Source organism: Aquila chrysaetos, chromosome 16 (genome assembly GCF_900496995.4).
Source record: "Aquila chrysaetos chrysaetos chromosome 16, bAquChr1.4, whole genome shotgun sequence".
Lineage (NCBI taxonomy): Eukaryota > Metazoa > Chordata > Aves > Accipitriformes > Accipitridae > Aquila > Aquila chrysaetos.
Genome location: NC_044019.1, coordinates 13762240 through 13781368, shown reverse-complemented (window position 1 = coordinate 13781368; position 19129 = coordinate 13762240). Strand labels below are relative to the sequence as shown.

Genomic DNA, 19129 nt, shown 5'->3' with positions numbered 1-19129 from the left:
AGACACGGACCTATTAGAGTGGGTCCAGAGGAGGGCCATGACAATGGTCAGAGGGCTGGAGCACCTCTCCTATGAAGACAGCCTGAGAGCGTTGGGATTGTTCAGCCTGGAGAAGAGAAGGCTCCAGTGAGACCTTATTGCTGCCCGTTAGTATATAAGAAAGATGGAGATATATTTTTTACCAAGGCCTGTAGTGACAGGCCAAGGGGCAATGGTTTTAAACTGAAAGAGGGTAGACTTAGATTGGATATGAGGAAGAAATTTTTTTTATGATGAGGGTGGTTATGAACAGGTTGTTCAGAGAAGTCGTGGATGCCCCATGATCAGAAGTGCTCAAAGTCAGGACGGACAGGGCTTTGCGCAACCTGGTCTAGTGGAAGGTGTCCCTGCCCATGGCAGGGGGTTTGGACTAGATGATCTTTAAATTTCTCTTTCAACCCAAACCATTCTATGATTCTATAAACTGTAAACATTTCAGATTTTATGAATTACTTCCATGCTGTAGAATACAGAATTTAAAAAAATTGATAATATTTTTCCTTCCCTATTAATCTTTTTTATAAGATTTTTATGTGCTTGCTTTGATGGCTATTAAGATATAAACCAATCACAAACAAGCGAAGTCCCATAATGGACCTGCACTCTGGATCCTGCTTAGATATACACATGTTCATCTCTAGAAATACTAAATTTTCCATATACATATACACACACACATGGCATTTATTAAGCCCAAACAGCAAATTGATTTTACGCCTGGGAAGAAAACTTTCAAATACAAAGCCTATAAATAGATGATGTGTTGCCTTTCTGGCTCAGTAAATAGCCAGAAGAAGTGCTCTCGGGAGGTGTGAATTTGCAGTGTCCCCCTTTTACTTCACTGAGACGTTAATTCTGCAGTCTAAATTTAATACTTTATGTTTATTATCATCATGGGAATTGCCATCATGAGGGAAGCAAAGGCACTTTCTGAATTTCGCTAGGCATCAGGAAATCTGTATAGAAAGGAAACAGCACAGTGTGTCCTCACGTGCAAAGGGAAACACCAGATTACTTGACATGAAAAATATCAGGAACTAGTGCAATGACCAGTAAGCAAGCCACAAATGGGCCTAAATAGAGTTGGATATGACAAAATGGAAAGCCACATTGGGTGTATCCCGCAGCGGCTGACATGAACACTGCCATCCAAGGATCTAGGTGCACTGTGCTTGGAGCAGCCAGTGAGGAGGTGACTCAGGAGCATCACACACAGATGAGTTTCAAATAAAACTTTTCCAGCACTTAATGATGCACTTGTTTCTGGTTCCTCAGTAGTTTAATTCCCAGGCACTTTTGTATTAATAGTAAATCTGAAAGTGCAAAACGAAGCATGTGCCTCCATGGCCCATTGGCAGAGCCCATTCCAGCAGAGTGAGAGCAAATGGGGGCGTCCCTCGTTCCAGAGGCACCTGAACATGAGGAATGTTTTGCTGCTTTTCCAGCCATTGCTGGAGGTAGGACAACCTCCCTGAATAACAGAAACATAGAGCTTTATGGTTGTCCCAACATTTTCCTGTAAACACCCATATATTCTATTTCATGGAAATATCCACAGACCCTTGCACTGCGAAGGCAAACACTTTTTGGCAGAGTCTCTCTTTTTTGGACATGTTTGAACTGCGTTTAACAAGGTAGAGTTCTGAGTCTTCCTGATGCACTGGGCTTTGGAGGGGGGGACCCAGCTGGGCGGGAGTGCTGGAGTCCATGGACTGACATTTCTCCAACAGGAGAATAAACCAGTAGAAAAAAAATACAGAGGTGGGAAGAAAAAGGATCAAGCTATTATTGAAATGTATAGCAGTTAATTTAAAAAAAAAAATAAATACGCTCGCATGAGCCACTGAGCTACTGCACACACACGGAGCCACAGGGCTATGTGCAGTAGATTGAACAATGTGGGATCCTTCAGAAGAAAACTGGCTGTGTAGCAGCCTTGCTGAAGATGGGACTTCTCTTGCTTGCTTTTTTTTCACCCGCACACCACAAACATGGCCCAGGAGAAGCATTTTTGAGCACAAGCATGCACAGAAGTACTTAATGCTCTGTTTTGCTATACCCAACCCCCATAAATTTATGCTCATGTAATTACTGCTCTCTGTTTGCCTACTGATAGTGAGTTAAAATACCAGACACATGGCAAATTAGAACTATTTTCTATTTTTTGTTAAATCCCTGCAGTTGATATAGAACAAAATGTTGTGATGAGCCACATGAGATCTCTCTTGCCTGCACTAGTCAGGACAGGAGACTGCAACACCACCAGAAAAAAAAACCAAACACCAAAAGTGTGGCATGCACAGACCACGACAAATTTGACACTTTTATGAAGCCATCAATGCTGTATTCCCTTTGCTTGCTTCATCTGTTGCTTGGTCTTTCTACAGTGGGAAAGGATTTGTACCAGGACCTGTTCTATCAGAGCTTGCATTTAGATAAAATATAAAATATTTCTGCTCTACCCAAATTCCTAATTTATACTCCAAGATGCCCCTAACTTAGATTAAATGTAAAATATTTCCATTATTTAGATAAAATGCAGATAAAATGTCATTTAGATAAAAAGTCATTTTGATAAAATGTAAAATGAAATGTAAAACATCTCTGCTCTACCCAAATTCCTAATTTATACTCCAAGGTGTCCCTCACTTACAAGGAATTACTTATCGTTGACGTAGCACTTATTTTGATAGTGGAAAAATGGGCATCATCCCGTGAATAATCTTGTGAATCACATGAAATTAATCTAGTATTAAATAAACAACAACAACAACAAATTTCCACCTTATATTCAGGTTGTAAAATCTTTGTCATAAGAGCCATCTCTTTATTACATACAAATATCGTATTTGCCATTAAGACTTCTGAGTCTCTATTTTTAACAGGTTTGTGGAAGGAACTGTCTGGAAATTACAGAAGGTCAACCCCCTCCCAAGCAAAACTAAAGAGATTGAGTTTCCCAGTGCCTGTTTGAGATGGGAAAGTCAGGACATGCACACAGCTTCCCCTTCACTTCTGATAGGTTTCTTTGAGCTAATAACACGGCATGAAAACCCACCCCAAAGTGTTAACATATTTTGAATGTTTGCATCAGTGACACAGAGAAATACCTCATTTGTGAGACCAGGCGAAGCTTCAGCTGGTAACCAGTGAAGACAGGTACTGCATTAGAAAAAAAGAATGAATGCAAAGCTGCATCCATTCTAATATCACCTCCCACTTTTGGAGCAGCAGAGACAATACCTGAATCCAAACATGCCCCTACCCATTGCACTGCCTGGCTTGTCACTTAAATAAAGGCCAGGATAAGCAGACAAAGAATTTGGTTAAGAACCAAGGAGCAGTTGGGGGTTTTTTTTTGAGGTATTTAAATGCCAAGACATAATGAAGCTCCCAGAAGGATTTTCAAAAGCAGTTAGGAAGCCAAGTTCTGAGAGTCCATTGGTCCTTCTGAAAATCCTGTATGGTATCAAATTAACTGCATCCTTGGACATCTAAATACCTCTGTTTGCTTATGCTGCTTCTGCTAGGGACCATCCCCCTTGATTTCAGCAGGGGAAACATTTTGTTTCCTTTGTTGTGAAAAGCGGTGAAATTTCTTCCCATTCTCTATTTCGCCTAGCTCCCCCCCCCAAAAAGGGAAAGCTTATCCTTCTCTTCTTGCTTAATGAAAATATTATTGCCCTATGAACTATTTTAGCTGAAATTGTAAGAACAGCACTCAATCCCCTGGCCGTGGCCATGCGGGTCTTTGTTGTACAGAGAACAGTTTGCTTTGATCTGATTGAGGTTTACTTGCCACAGATTTCACTGCAATGCCTCTCCGACCTGATAGTGCAGATTTGCAGTTTCTTTTTTTGGGGTAGAAATCCCTCTCAGATTGGTAAATGATGCCAAAGGTTGCAGCGTCCATCCCAGTCCCATTGGATGGTGATGGGCCAAACGCTGCCCTCTCTCTGTTTACACGTCTCTACTGATATAAATCGGGTTGCCTGTGTGGGATCTCGGGACTGCTGTTGGTATACATTTCGTCCTCAGAAACATGATACAGATCTGTTGCACAAAAACTGCAAAAGAATTGAACAGATTTTTTTTTTTTCACTTTATAGAAGAAAATGTTCCCTTGATGTGATAAATACTGAACATGACTTTTGCTCAGGCTGCAAATAGCAGATTACTTAATCACCTACTATTTAAGTACCTGTTTGTTTTGTTATGAAGTGAAACTTTTGAGCAAGATCATATTACATGTAAAGCGGCTTCCTGCATCCTTGAATATTAACCCTCAAGTAAAAACAGATTGAAAGTAGTCCCAGGGTTCCTTTAATAAGCCTGAGCTGCTCCCACCTTACACGTTCCTCACCCTGTCGCTGTGCCAACACTAACATTTTTGCAGCCTCTGGATGACCTTGGCGGGAGGATGGGGATGGGGAGGTGAGCTGGGAGGGACCCGCTCCTGGAGGGGGGGGGCACAGGGGTCATCACCAGCTGCTGGGAGCAGGGACAGGGCTGGAAAACATGGCCAGCCCTGCAGGGAGAGGGTCTGCTAAGCACCTGTTGGGTCCTAAGGTGGTGGCGATGGAAAGCGTTATGGGGGCAGCTGTGAACCGAGAGAAGCCCCTGGAAAGGGAAAAATGGGGAAACGGGGGCTGGTGAGGCGTCAAGGTGGAGCAGAAAGGGTGGAAGGCCAGGGGGGTCTGCGCAGGAACCGGGGATGCGGAAGGAAGGGGCAGGAGAGCGGCAGGCAGGAAGCCCCAGGAAGGCAAGGGAGGGGAAAGGCTGGGGCTGGGGGTGTGCGGGCGCAGGCAGGCAGGCAGGCAGGCAGGCCTGCCGGCGGGGGAAGCCGACACGGGAGGGACGGCAGGTGGAGCGAGGGGCGCGGGGCGTGCTGCCCCTCGCCCCGTGCCTGGTACCGCCGGCACCGGCAGCTCTGGGCGGTGGCGGGGCCGAGGACGCCGGCCCGCCCTGCCCGGCCCTGCCCGCGGGTGTCCTCGAGCCTCCGGGGCGCTCCCGCCGGGGGGGGGGGGGGGGGGGGGGGCGGCGGCGGCGGCCCGGCCGCGGGCCCCCCTCGGCAGGCCGGGAAGCCGTTTTGCTAAGCGGGCCGACGCTTGCCTCGGCCGAGAGCCAGCGGCCGGAGCCGCGAGCCCCCGCTAGTGCCGCGGCGGGCCGGGCGAGGCGCCCTGCCCCGGCGCGGGGTCTGGGGAGGCCGTTCTCAGGAGGGAGCCCCCGCGCCTCTCCCCGCCAGGGCCCGGCAACGGGCCGCACGCGGGGCTCGCACGGACCGCCGCGACCCCGCCCCGGGACCCCGCAGGCCGCGTCCCCGCTGCGCCCGCCGCCGGGGAGGGGACGCGGCGCAGGACCCGGCCGCTGCCGGCTGCCTGGCAGGCGCCGCGCCAGGAGGGGGACGGCGTCACTGCCGCCGCCGCCGCCGCCGGGGGCCGAGCGAACCGCGCACCCGCCCGGCAGCGGGCCCGGGGTGCGCCTGCCTGCGCTGCCCGCCCTGCCTGCGCGCCCCGGGGGCGGGGCCGGGGCCGACCCCCCTCCCTCTCCCCGCAGCGCATTCGCCGCGGGGGCCCCCTCGCCGGTGACGTCACCGCTGTCTAAAAAAGCGCCCCGGCAGGCAGGGCAGCGGGCAGGGCAGCGGGCAGCAGCAGCAGGACGCGCCCCGCCGCCGCCGACATGGTGTCCCCCGTCACTGTGGTGAGTGCGGGCCGCGCGGCGGGCGGGGGGAGCGGGACCCGCGCCCCCTGCGGCGGCCGCCCGGCAGGGCCGCCCGCCCCGGGCGGTATCCTCTCCCCCCCCCCCCCCACCCCCCCCCCCGCGGTGCCCCCTACCCGGTCCCCGAGGCGCTGCCCCCGAGGGCGCTGGGTGCTCCGCTCCGCTCCCGGCTCCCGCCGCCGCTCCCCGCGCGCGGCCGGGGCGCGAGGCAGCGACCGTTGGCGGAGACCCCCCCCCCCCCCCCCCCCCCGCGTGCCTGATGCTCCCCCCGGCCCTCGCCGCGCGCCGGTGCCTCCCGCCGGCAGCTGTTGCTCCAGCGGTGCGCCTTCCCCGGGGGGCTCTCCGGCTCCTCCTCCTCCTCTTGTCCCTCCTGTTTTCGAACAAATCTGTGATGCGGCTGCTTTACGCGGCTTGCAGCTGCTCCGAGCCTCTCCGCTCCGGCTGCCCTGGGCCGGCCCCCGCGGGCACCTCACCGTCCCGAGGTGGCTTCGCTGCCCAGGTGACGGCTGGGGCTGAGGCTTGTGTCGGCCACCGCGCTGGGCAGAGCCCCCACCGAGACCGCGTCGTCCCCTGACAAGCCAACCTGGCGCTTCCACCGCCCAACGACAGGAGACGGGGATGGTGTCACCTGCCCGTCTCGAGGGGGAGTCACAGTGCTTAATTAATGGAACCAGAAATCAGGTAGCAACTCGCCGCTGTCCTGTCGGTAGGCGATGTGTGCAGCAGCACAGCTGGACTGATGGAGCAAAGCCGGTGACTGAAGTAGCCGTGGCTCGTGCCAGCAATACCAGGTCCTGGCCCTGCGGGTGAAGGGAGGGGGGTGCTTCAGTGCTGAAAGGAGACAAAATGCTTTGAGCCAGAACAGCGGAGAAGCTGCGCTCTTAGGCGTGCTGCTTTGCCTGTTCCTCCTTCTAGAAAGCGAGGGATTTGTCTGAATACACCAGCAGACTAATGTGTGCTGTAAGAGTAGCTAACTGTTGGTGGGAAAGTTGCCTGGTGCTTCGCTGCAGCACTGAACACCTATTGCTGGTATCCTGGTTCTCTGTGCATCCATTATCATCTTGTTTTGAAATATTTTGGTTAACGGCCAGTCCGTTGTGTTCTCTCTCGCAGGTAGAAATCCCGTCCTTTGCCCATTAATTCACAAAGCCAGGGTTCAAAACTTTCAAATTGCTTTGCCAATTCTGCGCAGCAGCTCGTATTGTCTGATATTTCAGATGAATTTTCCCCCAGTTATTAACATGTACCTGGTAAGTTCATCAGCAGCCTGGGGGTGACTTTTATCTTTAGAGACAGAGGGAAGTAGCTTGTAAATTATACCATTGTAGTGCCAGACTTTTTTTCTCCCTTGTGCTTTTCAAAAATAACTGAAGAGGTTTGATATCTTTGTGCTTCTCTGCCATAAGCTAAATTCATCCTTAAGTAACGCTTTTAGTTACAGTGAATTGTGTACGTGTACCTTGGAAGTAAAGTCTTATGCTGGGACAATACTGGAATGGCTCAAAAACTGGCAGAATTTGTTTTATAATTCACAGGAGGCGGTACTTGGCTGTTAAGCCTAGTGAATCAGCGTGGTCTTGAAGGGTATATTTCATGCAAGCTTTGAGAGGAGGCAAATGACTGAAGTATGAGGATGTGTTGGGAAGGGTGTACGTAGTTCAGACCGGAAGGCATTACCTACACCAGCAATTACACTTTAGGAAGGTAACTTGGGAAGGAAAATGAAAAAAAAAACCTGCTTTCTTCACTTGCCCTTTTGACATGTAACAAAGCACGTTTCTGCTCTGGCTTCATCCCTGACATACCGACTCTTTGCTTCACCAAAGGCAACTAACACAGGTTGGAAGCTGCAGAGAGCTGGAGGGACAATGAGACCGGGAGCTGCGACCAGAGCTGCAGCTGTTTACCGTGGCTGTAGAGGTGGGAGGGGAGGGCGTCTCATCCTCCAAAGAGCTCATAAAAAGAGCTGCAAGGCTTCAGCCTGTTACGGAGCAGTTCTTTGCACATCACCTTCAGTGGGTTTCCACATTGCTGTTCCTCCAAAGGAGCGCGCTGTGCTGCTCCGGCGTCGGCTGTGCTGCGGTCCGCGAAGGGCAGGCTGAAAGGGTGTCGTGCAGCAGCGTGCCGTGCCCGGGAGCATGGTGCGGCCCTTGCACAGCTGCCAGCTGGAGCTGCGGGGGGGTGAGAAGCAGGGTGGCTGTACAGCCGGTGGGCTCTCTCTGGCAAGTCGCTTGCCGAAGGGAACAGCAGTGGGCAATCGGTCTGGCCACAGCTAGGTGCTACGCTTGGGGCCCAGGCCTTATCTCTGTACCGCACTGCCTTTTGCTGCGTAGATAGAGCAGGTGTTTGGAGCCAGCATGGCTATCTCTGCTATGACACACGATGGGGATGCTCTCTGTGGGGGCAGTACCTGAGGCATAATCAAATTAGCCAGAGGAATTGATTTGTCTACAGTGTTCTGTCCTCTCCCAGTACGCTGCAGCAACAGCCTCAATGGGGAGGACACTAGAAAAGCACAGCTGAGAGTGACATGATTTTGCTTCCCGTTCTCAAAGCGACGGCCTTTGTACATAACTGCAGCAGATGGCCCCGACTACTTACGCACAACCTAGTCTCCTGCGTCTCCCCCTCTTTCCTTCTTTAGGACACTCTTGTAAGGAGAGTCAGAAACCCTGAGCTCCAGGTCTGCTGTACAACTGATAGCTGGAAGAAACCACGCAAGGAGGCACGGACCATGGAGAGGACCCTAGGGAGAGATCTCGGCTAGGACTGCTTGTTCACGCTGGCTGCCAGGTGTGCATCATGGCCCGGCGGGTTTGGCAAGTCCGCCCCATGCATAAGGAGAGACCGTGTAAGGAGAGACCGCGGCAGTGTGCAGAGCTAGCCAAGCTGTTGTCTCTAGTGCTGCACAATTCAGATGTGCTGAGGGGGGAGCATGCCCACAAATAAATGAGTCTGGGGCCAAAATACCTTTTAACGTATTGTGCCAGGTCCTCAGGTGCGATAAAGCTCTGGGGTCCTGCTGATGCCAGACTCTAGACTTGCGTGGCGCTGGGCTGTGGCAGAGAAGATGCATTTGTCTGCCAGTCCTGTTCCAGCTGGTGAGCAATGCTCACTCTGGTTGGAAGTCACCTTGGAGGGAAGCTTTCACTGCTTACTCTGCTAGGCAAGCAGGAGAATCCTGCTTAAAAATTACTATTCTCGATACTGCTCTGATTAAGAGCTGTCTTTTGTGCATAAAGCCGTGTGGGCTGAGAGCCTGCGGTTGGAGAGCAGTATTAATAAACGGCGCATTTGCTTCATGGATATGTGAGGTTTAATTCCCTTCTTGTTCAGTCATCACTGGTCCCATCTGAATAAAAGTCCTTTCAGAGACTGCCTCATTAGTGATATTTGTCCTGTTTGGGCTTTTTTTTTTTTTCGCCACTATGGGTTAAGCAGTTTGTAGTGTGAGCTTGTGGGACGTAGCCCTTGCCCTAAGGACCTTTCTGCCCAGCCAGGCACCATGATTGCAGGGGCCGCAAGCGTGCAGGAGATGAGCCTGGAGACGTGCAGTCATTCTGGCATTTATATAATGCTCCTTGCTCAAAGGGACCCTATTTTTCCCCTAAAGTTAGGGCTAAACTTTGTGTAGGGCTTCAGACCACCTTAAGGAAAACAAGGCATGGGAAATATAAAGACATTAATTGGCTGAGAATAGGTCTCTTTTGGGGGGCAGTTGTAGATGATATCGGTGTGTCTTTTTGAGCAAGATGAACTACGGGCTTTCATCCCTACGACATCCTCTCTGCACCTGACTTTTACTTGGCCTAGCCCAGTCCGATGTGTGGGAGGGAGGTGAAACTCCCTGTTTGGGACAGATTTTTGCCCAGAAGCTGCATCTTAATAATCCCCATCCCTTCCCTTTTGCCCTCTGATATATTTGGATCTTTAAACAGAGGTAGCTGGGTTGGGGAAGAATATGTTGGTCTGGCTGCATCAAGCAAGTCGAGCCCCATACCCCTTCAGTGGGAAGCAGCCAGCAACCCTCCTGGGAACAGCCCTTGTCGAACCCCTGGGTAGATGCAGGGTGTCGCTGTGGGGGAGTGTGAAGGTCACTTACAAAAACTGGGCAAAAAACCTGAAAGGTATGATACGGAAGGGTATTCACCAGTAACAAATATTGAATAGGGCTGGAGAATTGGGTGGGTATCATTTGAGTTTCTGAAGAGGGGTCCAACCACACTGATCCAGATGAATATAGAAACCTGATGTAAATCACGTTGCTTAGAGACTTTGCGCTATGGGCAATTGTAGCAGTAGTAGGTCTAAGCATAGTTTTAAAGGTTTATTATTAGAAAGTGTGTTTCATAATCCTCAAACTGCTGTTGAAAACAAGCAAGCCAGATCACACCTCAAACTATTTCAGCCTTTGCTTCTTAAACAGAGGGTGTATTATTTCTGCATTAATGAATAAAATGTTAGCAACCAGTTAAGTCAGAAGTAACTCTTACAGTGGAGAGGTTAATTTTACTTGTCCTCTTTGTTTATATGCAACATTGTTGCTTTCATTGTAATTTTCCCCATTACTTAAATACATCATAAATTGGGATTTTATTATGCAGGAGGCTTGTAAACATGCACATTTATATACCACATAGACAATTATGGAAATATGGCACTTGTATAAAAATCAAGCCAATTTAAATGAATTATAGAAAAGATTTCTAAACATCTGAACTCAAATGAAGTAAGGGAGAGAATCATCACCTTAGGTAAGTTTAGCAGGATCTTAGTAACATTTATGTCAGCCACACCTTTTGGGAGAAGCCTAAAAGCTTTGGTCCTACTGAGCAAAAAGCTGTGCTGATTTATGCCAGCTAGAGCCCAGGCATAGTGTTACACGCCACGATTTATTTTTTCATACTGAACTTGCACATTCTTGCTATGACATTGACATTCTTTGCTGTAACTGTTGCTATGAGAGGGTGGGCTTAGATATCGGTAGCTGAAATTGGAGGCTAGAAAGCACGGGCTTCTCTCGTGCTCTTCCCAGTTCCAGTGTGGTTGCATTAAACAGTTAGTGCTGATCGCTGCTGCAGGCAGTGCTGTAGATTAAAGGCTTCATTAACTCAAGTATATCACTCAAGTCACAGGCGTCTGTTGTCCAAAGCGTGCTTTGTGCAATGAGATTATGGGTCCAGTTCAGAGAAGCCTGTACTTGCACATAATTCCTCTGAATGGACAGAGATGCATTTCTTCTGTTCTCTTTTCCTGTTCAAGTATCTATATCCAAAGTACACTGAGTGCAACAGAAGAGCCAAAGTTATCTTTCTCTGTGGGTAACTGCATAATACTGAGGAAATAATAACTCCAGTGAAATTAGACTCTTAGAAAATGATGGCATCTGGAACCTGTCTTCTGCTAGCATGTGGAAACTCTTGAACAGCGAAAGGATTATTAGTTATGTAACTCTCTTCCCTCCCGGAGGCCTAAGTGGTTATTATATTAGCACTTTTAATTTTTCTACTGCCCTTCATATCACACAATGCCCCATAGATTTTTCATTACAATAGAGATGTAGGTTTTGCTTACTGCAGCATGCCCAAAATGAAGGTGATGATTATTGCTTCTTATAGCCCGCTTGTACCCTTCCTATATCCATTTCTTATACCGCAATAATCGAAATAGCATTTAAGCTAATGACAGGTTTCTGTATGACAAGTGTGTCGGTCTAGAGCATCCCTCCATGTAGTGCTGAGCATGGACAAGTATCCAGGTGACATAAAGCAGAAAACTGTGTCTAGGAGATCACACACCACCAGAGCTGAAAGGCGGTAGGTGGGCTGGGCAAGAGCTTTCCTGGAAGATTTCAAGCTGCTGGGGTGGGAAGGATTTCAGGTACCCGCAGGGAGCCCGGGGGCTCACACCGCAGCCCCTGACCCAGAATTGCACAGGGCGCAGTTTCTTTCTGGGTAAGTGCAACTTGTGTCTCTTCTTGTGTTAATTTAATGTTGCAGGCTGACTTTTGTGTTGCAAATCTGCCTGTTAATGAGGATAGTGGCTGTTTTGATTCACCTTGCTCTGAGCTTATGGAAATGCCTTGTTTCTACCAGCAGGCTACACTTTCTCCCCAAAACTAATTCCTGTAGATTACTGCAAAACTTGTACTTTCCAAGAGTGAGGGGAGATGAGACAAGCCATGTTACTGAATTGGCCTTGGGACTTCTGTCAAGTTTGAATGGTGAGGTTTCATTTTTTGCCTCTCACCAGACACCAGATTTGAAGACAGATATGGCGCCAGTTGGCATCAGGCATTAAACTTCTGATTATGTATCAAATTGAGTGGGTTTCTGGTAGTTGCAAGTAGCCTCTGATTGAATTATTGCTTGAGATTGAGGGCAAGTTTGACGTTAAGCCAGCTGCACGTTTTTCAGCACATACTAGACACACCGGGCAGATCCTCAGCCTTACATGAGTCATTTTGTCTCCCCTGGCTTCAGCAGAACTGGGCTTGTGCCAGCTGAGACCATAGCTTGGCTGCCGTATCCCTATTTGCTTGTGTCTTTTGGTTTTGCTACGGCATAAATCGGAGCCAGCCAGGGTGCTTGGATAGCAGTGCTGACTTGTGCTCCATTGCAAGAGAAACTAAGCAAATTGCATGGCTTTTCCCTGCAACCCTGATGTAAAAGGAGTGTGATGACATTTTTATCACTTAATTGACATTTGCGAAGTTTCCACTTGGCTAACGTCCCATGCGTCTGTGGACTTGCACCCTCAATATAAAGGGCATAACACTGGCAAGCAGCTACACGCTTGTTTGTGAGCGTGGTCTGTGTTTGTATATACAGCCCGATTACAGCAGGGGTTTTGCAAGTGAAACCTTGATATATTAGTGTGAATCCTGGGAGTGCATGGGTTAGTGTTTGCGCAGGTTAGTGTTTGCACCTGCCCACTCCACATCTGTTGAGATTGACTGGGAAAGTCTAATTTATCTTCATGTCATTTGTGTCTGATACTGACTTGCCCAGGTCACAACATCTTGGCACAAGAATAGATATTGGAAATAAAATCTGCAACTCCACTGTCATACTTTGACCTTACATCCCCCTGCCTCTTAAATCATATTGGTCCCATGATAACATGAGGAGAGCTGCTGCTTTTTTATAAGGTACCAGAGTGGCACCTCTCTAAATACACATCTTCATTGAGGTATGTTGCTATTTTCCCTTCTAATTTTCTTTAACATCACTGTGTCACAAGCTTTCAGCCTGCAGGACATGATACACAGGTAGAGCTTTTCATTCAGCTTTCCATTAGGCACAAGACAAGCTGAGCTGTCCCTCCTGGGTTTCCCAGCACAGCCCTGCTTGCTTTTGCCAGATTTTGCAGATCTTATTGCAGCCTCTTGCAAGTACTCGTACAGCAGAAGTCTCTCGCATAGAGCTGCTGGCTTTCCCAGCCACTGCCAGCCACCCTCCCCTCCTCTCTGAGTTCTGCCTGCCCGTTGCTTTTGCAAAGACCTCACCTGCCAGGTGTGCACGAACCTGTTGTGTGAGCCAGAAAGGTGAGCTGCAAAAGTGCCTTTTGGGTGCCAGAGGCGGTTTCACCCTTGGCACATCTTTGGGAATGGCTGGTAGGGCTGGTACAGCCTGCCATGTGCCACCTGCCTTCTCTGCTACACTAATGGCCCTTAAGCTGTTACCGTAAAGGGCTGTTACCGTAAAGGGCTGTTACCATAAAGGGCTGTGACAGCACCAGTGCCTGCAACGCCCTTCATTTAGACCTGCGTTATTCCCCATAGATTGTAGGTAAAATGGGGTCATCTCTGCTGAAGAAGTTTGCTTCTGGATGGAAGGGCCTCCCTTCTCTCCCACATACCAATCCCTACCGGCAAAGCAGCATGTGGCAGGGTAGAGCTTTGCCAAGTGCCCTGTTTCCTCTGAGCGCCCATTCTTCCACGCATACCCCCTGCTGCAGCCAAACAACGGGGTGGCTGGGGTCCTCCAACAAGTACATAAATGTCACGGTGGGTTGTGGGGTGCAAATAACACTGGAGATGGGAAAGCGAAGGCAAAAGGTGGATTTCAGCCCTGGGGAAAAAACACTCTGTGTGCAGACCCCTCACTGCTATTACCTGGAGGCTCAGCCTGCCCTTGGTGCTGACAAGGAAAGAACTGACAGTTATCCCTGGCGCGTTTTATTTTGGGTCTGCACCCATCTCGGAGAGCCTGGAGAGAGGCCCCAGTCTTGCCACACAGCTTGTGGGGCAGATGTCAGTATGTGGCACTTGTCTGCAGCAAAGGGCCTTGCAAGGGGTGCCGCTTTCTGCCGTGGCCCTGTGCCCCACGGCCAACACATTGGGCTTATCCAGCCCCTCCAAGGTAATGCTTAGAGCAACATAAAACCTAACACTACTTTTTCCTGGGTAACAGAAATCTGCATTCTCTTTCACAGAAGAGTGTGATATAAATAATGACAAGTCTCCTGAGAATGTGTGCTTGTAGCCTGGAAACCATCCCCAGGATGAGTTGCGGAGACTTTTCCATAAGCAGCAGAAATTTTTTATCTGGATTTTAGTGTGACAAGCCAAATAACTGCCCCTTCGCATCCTGAGAGGAATTGCCTGGGACAGCCACCGACTGCAAATTTCAGGGTGCTGGCTGGCTGGCTCCTGAAGTTTCCTGTGGCTTCACAGCATCCTCTGGGACGGGACGCAGCCCCACCTGATGTGGCTCACCGAGGAAGGGTGCGTGCCCTTGTGTTGGCAGCACTGCAGCTCTGATGAGCAAAATGAAAAGACAGACCCATTGTGGTTCAGGTTTTTCAACAGCCGCAAGGGGTTCTTTTGCGAGTGTTACGGCAGCGGAAATGTTCGGAGAGGCTTGCTTTCTGCTACACAAAAGGGAAGATCTGGAATCCCAGGAGGGAAAAGCAATCTTTGCTCTGAGATAAGATGCTGGCAGGCAAATGCTATTTTTTTGCTTTTATTTCTGAGAGCCAACAGACTACCCTGAAAGCTTTCATCTGTGACAGCTCCTTCGGCCCTGCAGAGACATTTGAATTCTTGACTGATTTAACATTGTTGGTCATTGGCAATGGTACATTGCCGACCGCACTCGGAAGGCAATCTCCAAAACTGCTGACAGCTATAGGATCGCTACAGGTATAGAGTCAATCATTACTACCGCAGGTTAAAAAAAGGTTTTTAAAGTAGCCCTGCTTGTGGTCTTGTGCCAGTCCGGTAGACAGGACAGATGATGCTTGGTAATGGAAAAAGCCAAACCCAACCCAAACAAAACAAGCCCTAGCAAAACAATCTATATCCAAGCAGAGTCTTCAGTTCAGGGTGAAATGTGTTTCTCTGTCATTTGATTTTTATGAGTTAACATCTGCTAAAGAAAGGCTTTGCCATCTCGAAGGCTTCCCTGAGGTCCTAGAAAGCCAAGGGCAGATACCCAAGTGACTTTCTAAAGTATTGGCTGCTGTAGCAGTATGTCACGTTGCCTGGTATCAGGGCTCCTTGCTGATAACAATAGGTCCTGCATCGTGGAGGTAGGTCCCGGAGATGCTGTTGCACAGCTTGTTGACCACAGTTAGCTGAGCAAACCCAATTTCTTCTATTCAGTACAGGAGATAACTTTATGGATGCTGTAACTTCCTTAATTGGTGGAGGGAACACCATGGTCCAGTGTCTCAAGATAGCTTTGGGCAATGTCGCGGTTAAAAAGGCAAGGAGCAGGAGTGGGCTTCTGATGCAACACGTGGCACAGGCAGCGCCCTGATGCGGTGGGGATTATTTCCATGGCTCCAGAACTACCTGCTTCTACTTTAGGCTCACATTTCTAAGGCCTCCTGCAGGACTCTGTTGAAGGCAAGAGTCCAGTTTCCTATTTGTGGCTTTCCCCCCCACTATTTTATGTCCCAGGTGTTTGCAGATGCATTTTTTTAACTCGTGGGTATAGCAGCAGAGAGCTGCAATGTCCAAGAGCTCCCAGGTCACAGTGGCTGCTGAGCCAAACTGGCCTTGTCAGCAGCTCTGTGAGCACGGTCAGTGTGACTCTCAGCACCCAGTGTTTTTTAATTTCTTCATGAAAAAACTGAAGAACAAGACAGGACTGCCGTTGTATTCGTATTGCAGCTTTGGTAACACGGGCTTTGCTGTTTCTATGTGAGTGGCAGTTTGGCTACTCCTGCCTTAACTTGGGAAGGGGCAGAAGGGAAGGCTGCCTGCCACCTTTGTTACTGCTCGTCTCCCTCCCTGACTACTGCACAAGGATTCGTGGTTGTAGCTATTTTGCTGTCCTCTGGAGAAGGCCGCAAAGCTTGTCTAATGCCTATCTCTTTTACCTTCTCGAGCCATTTATTTAAATATTCTTCATACGTCGTGTGTTCAGCGCAGTTTTCTCCTAAAACCTATCCTAGAAAATCCCCTTCAGAAATTTACTCCCATACAACAGACGATAGGGGGTTTTAGTGGTAGGTCACAGCACGGCTAACATAAAGCATTGGGTAGCACAAACTTCTCTTGAGCAGTGTCTATGGCTAGAGACGGACAGCAGCCTGTGGTGGAGAAATCGCACTCGGAGAGCAAACATCAGGAAAGAGACCTTTGCAACAGCCGCGGCTGCAATCTCGCATCGCTGGCACTGCTGTGACGCGATGAGCCTCGCTCACGTGCTCCCCAGCTGGCTCGGTACAAAACGTCCCGTTCTCGACGCCTCCCTGCCGCTGCTCAGCTGGGTGGCCACGCCGTGCCCCCGCCGTGCCCGGGCGTGCTGCCGCGCCGCGGGGACTCGAGCGGTGGTTTCCCCCGGGAGAGGCTGGTGCTGCAGGCAGACGTCGCCCTGCTGCCAGGTGGCTGCGGGGAGTCTGCCACTCCAAATTTCTTCTCTTCTTTCTGCATCTGCGGGGGAAGATGCTCATCTGGAAGATTTTAACCTCGATGCCGATAGGTTTTCACCCCCGCCCCCCCCGTTTAATCTGGAGATTAAGTAAGTTGAATGTTGATGTGACTGCAAGTCGGGCAGGATTTTGGCTTGGAAATGAATCTTTTGGTGCAGTTCTCGTTTCTGAGTGCAGCTGTGTGTGGAGCAGCCAGGCCCTGCACAGGGGCCCTTGTTAGATGCCAGTTTGATTAATCCTCACCCACTGCTTGCTCCCCGCGCCTCCACCAAAGGGCGATTTTTCTGATGCCAAGAACTTGTGCAGCAATATATCTGAGTTCACCACCCAAGGACTGTGAGGGCCCGTGCCAAATTTTTAATTGTATTTTTCTGGCAAATAGCCATAGCTTTGTCTTAAAAAGAAGTCAGGTATTTCTAGCTCTCAACTCTGTGTCAGTCTGTCGCGGAGCAAAGCTGGGAAGTGTGGCTGGACCTTACTTTGCTTTACTGGGGGGAGGAAGAGAGTACCCAGGCTGCTGGGGTAGAGGGAGGGATGGGAGAAGCCAAAACCTAGCCCTATTTTGGAGGAGGAGTTGAACAGACTCTGGGGGTGGAATAGCTGCCTTGGACCCACGGCTCCAGCCACAGCTGGCTGAGCTGGGAGGATGGTCCTTTTGCAGGTGGGAAGCATTCAGGCTGAGCCCTGTTATTCTGGCTTGTGCTGATCAATGGAGGCTCTCCCGTCAGACAAAACCATGATTTTTTGGCCACTTGTGAACAGGTCTGGCTGGACAGCCAAACATGAGACGAGTTTCACTGCATTACCCTTGTCGGAGAAATGGAGGCCCTGAGTTGTGCTGGGGAGTGCCAGTAGCTGCAATAAAGCACCGCAAGGCCTGGCAAAACTCATTGCATGGCAGAAGCATGAGGGAGGCAGAGGGTTATCAGCACACACATTCTCCCAAAGGTAAATCATGTACCATCTTCTGGGTGATTTATTAGCTATTTTACAAGTCCATTTTAGATGGAGCCTCTACGATCTTGTCTCCACTTGAGGGGAAGAGGGTTTATCTATCACTCTGAATTTCCTGCAGCATATGGAGCCTGTTCAGGAGCCATCTGCCTTGGATGCCTGGCCCATGGCGCGTCCAACACAAACATAAACCCTCTTATCAATTGCACAGATATGTTTCACCAACACAGTATTTCAGGCAGGTTGATTGGCTGGTTCAATAACTTCACCACCATCCATAAACAAGCACTTTTTTCAGAATTTTATTCAGGAACAAGTTGGAACATGTACGAGCTAGTGCCTTTTTCACAAGAGGCAATTGGTTCTTCCCCAGGAGCATGTTTGCTCCTGCAGGAGAGCAGGATTGGAGGTGAAGCGCTTTGCACTCACCTACGCTCACTACAGTGTACTGGTTAGGGCTGTCCCAGCCAGCCCTAATATTTCAGCAACCCTGTGGAGTGAAAAGCGCTGGCTGGATGGCCCCTTTACATCTCATCCGTCTCCTCATCTCTCACCTCTGCAAGCCACCTAGGAGGGGTGCAGAGCTGAGCATCCCGAGTGGCTGCTGGGGTCTTTGCTCTATGGCCAGGCGAGGGCCCACACCAGGTCTGGTCGTTGCGAAGGCCTCTGCATCCACCTGGGATACGGAAGATGTAAATGGTGAATCTGGGTACTGAACAGCTGAATCCTCCCTATTACACACACGTGTGCCCCCCTGCCTAAAAATTCCCTCTTTTATATCAGTTTCAGTGTGTACACAATTCAGAAGGCTTGATGTTGCACCATCTGAGCAAAGGTGGGAATGTGCAAGCAAGCCCAGGAGGATGGTGGCTTTGCAGTCAGCTCATGCGGGTTCACGGCCAGGAATTCCCGAGCACTACTGCGTTCCTCCTCGTTTTAAGCAAAAGCTGATGTGTCATTGAAATCTGGGGAATATCAGCTGCCTCTGGCTAGGATCTGTCCACACGCGGGCTTTACCTTATGACCTACCCATTTTGGTTAAGCACAAAGATGAGTCTTCTGTAGGGTCAGCCTGATAGGGAATTGTGTTGGTTCCCCGTTGCTCTGTAGATGAGAGCCTCTTGCACATACATATACTTTGTCCTAATTGTGGTCCATCCCCAGGCTGAAGCAGCTTTCCTTCTGTGTCTCAGACTGCACAGAAAATTGCCAGTGCCTTGCAAAGAGCCACATATTCTGGGGAATGAGAAACACGAGCCATGGGCTTGCAGTGGCAGCATAACACATGGCAACAAAGCCACATAAATATTTATCGGCACACGACTGGGGGCAAGAGCTGTTGTCACAGCAGGGCAGAACCAAGGCAGGATCCACTATGCAGGATGCCAAAAGCCAGGAGAAACAGCTCAGCCATGGATACACAAAATGGTACTTGGCCAGCCAAGGCTGCTGGGAGGGATGGGTGGAGGACAACGGCCCGGCTTTTTTTGGCCTGTGTGCACAGTCGTGCTCAAGTGTTGCTCAGTGGAATAGC

At 49.8% G+C, this 19129-nt stretch overlaps 1 protein-coding gene across 1 annotated transcript in view; it reads left to right on the top strand.

The window, feature by feature from the left end:
• Nucleotides 1-5611: 5611 nt before the first annotated feature.
• TMEM86A (transmembrane protein 86A) overlaps nucleotides 5612-19129 on the top strand; it is a 29816-nt gene continuing 16298 nt past the window's right edge. The window contains exon 1 of the mRNA XM_030038856.2: nucleotides 5612-5739. Within this exon, the coding sequence (XP_029894716.1) occupies nucleotides 5719-5739 (21 nt within the window). The 5' untranslated portion in view covers nucleotides 5612-5718. The remainder of the gene's footprint in view (nucleotides 5740-19129) is intronic.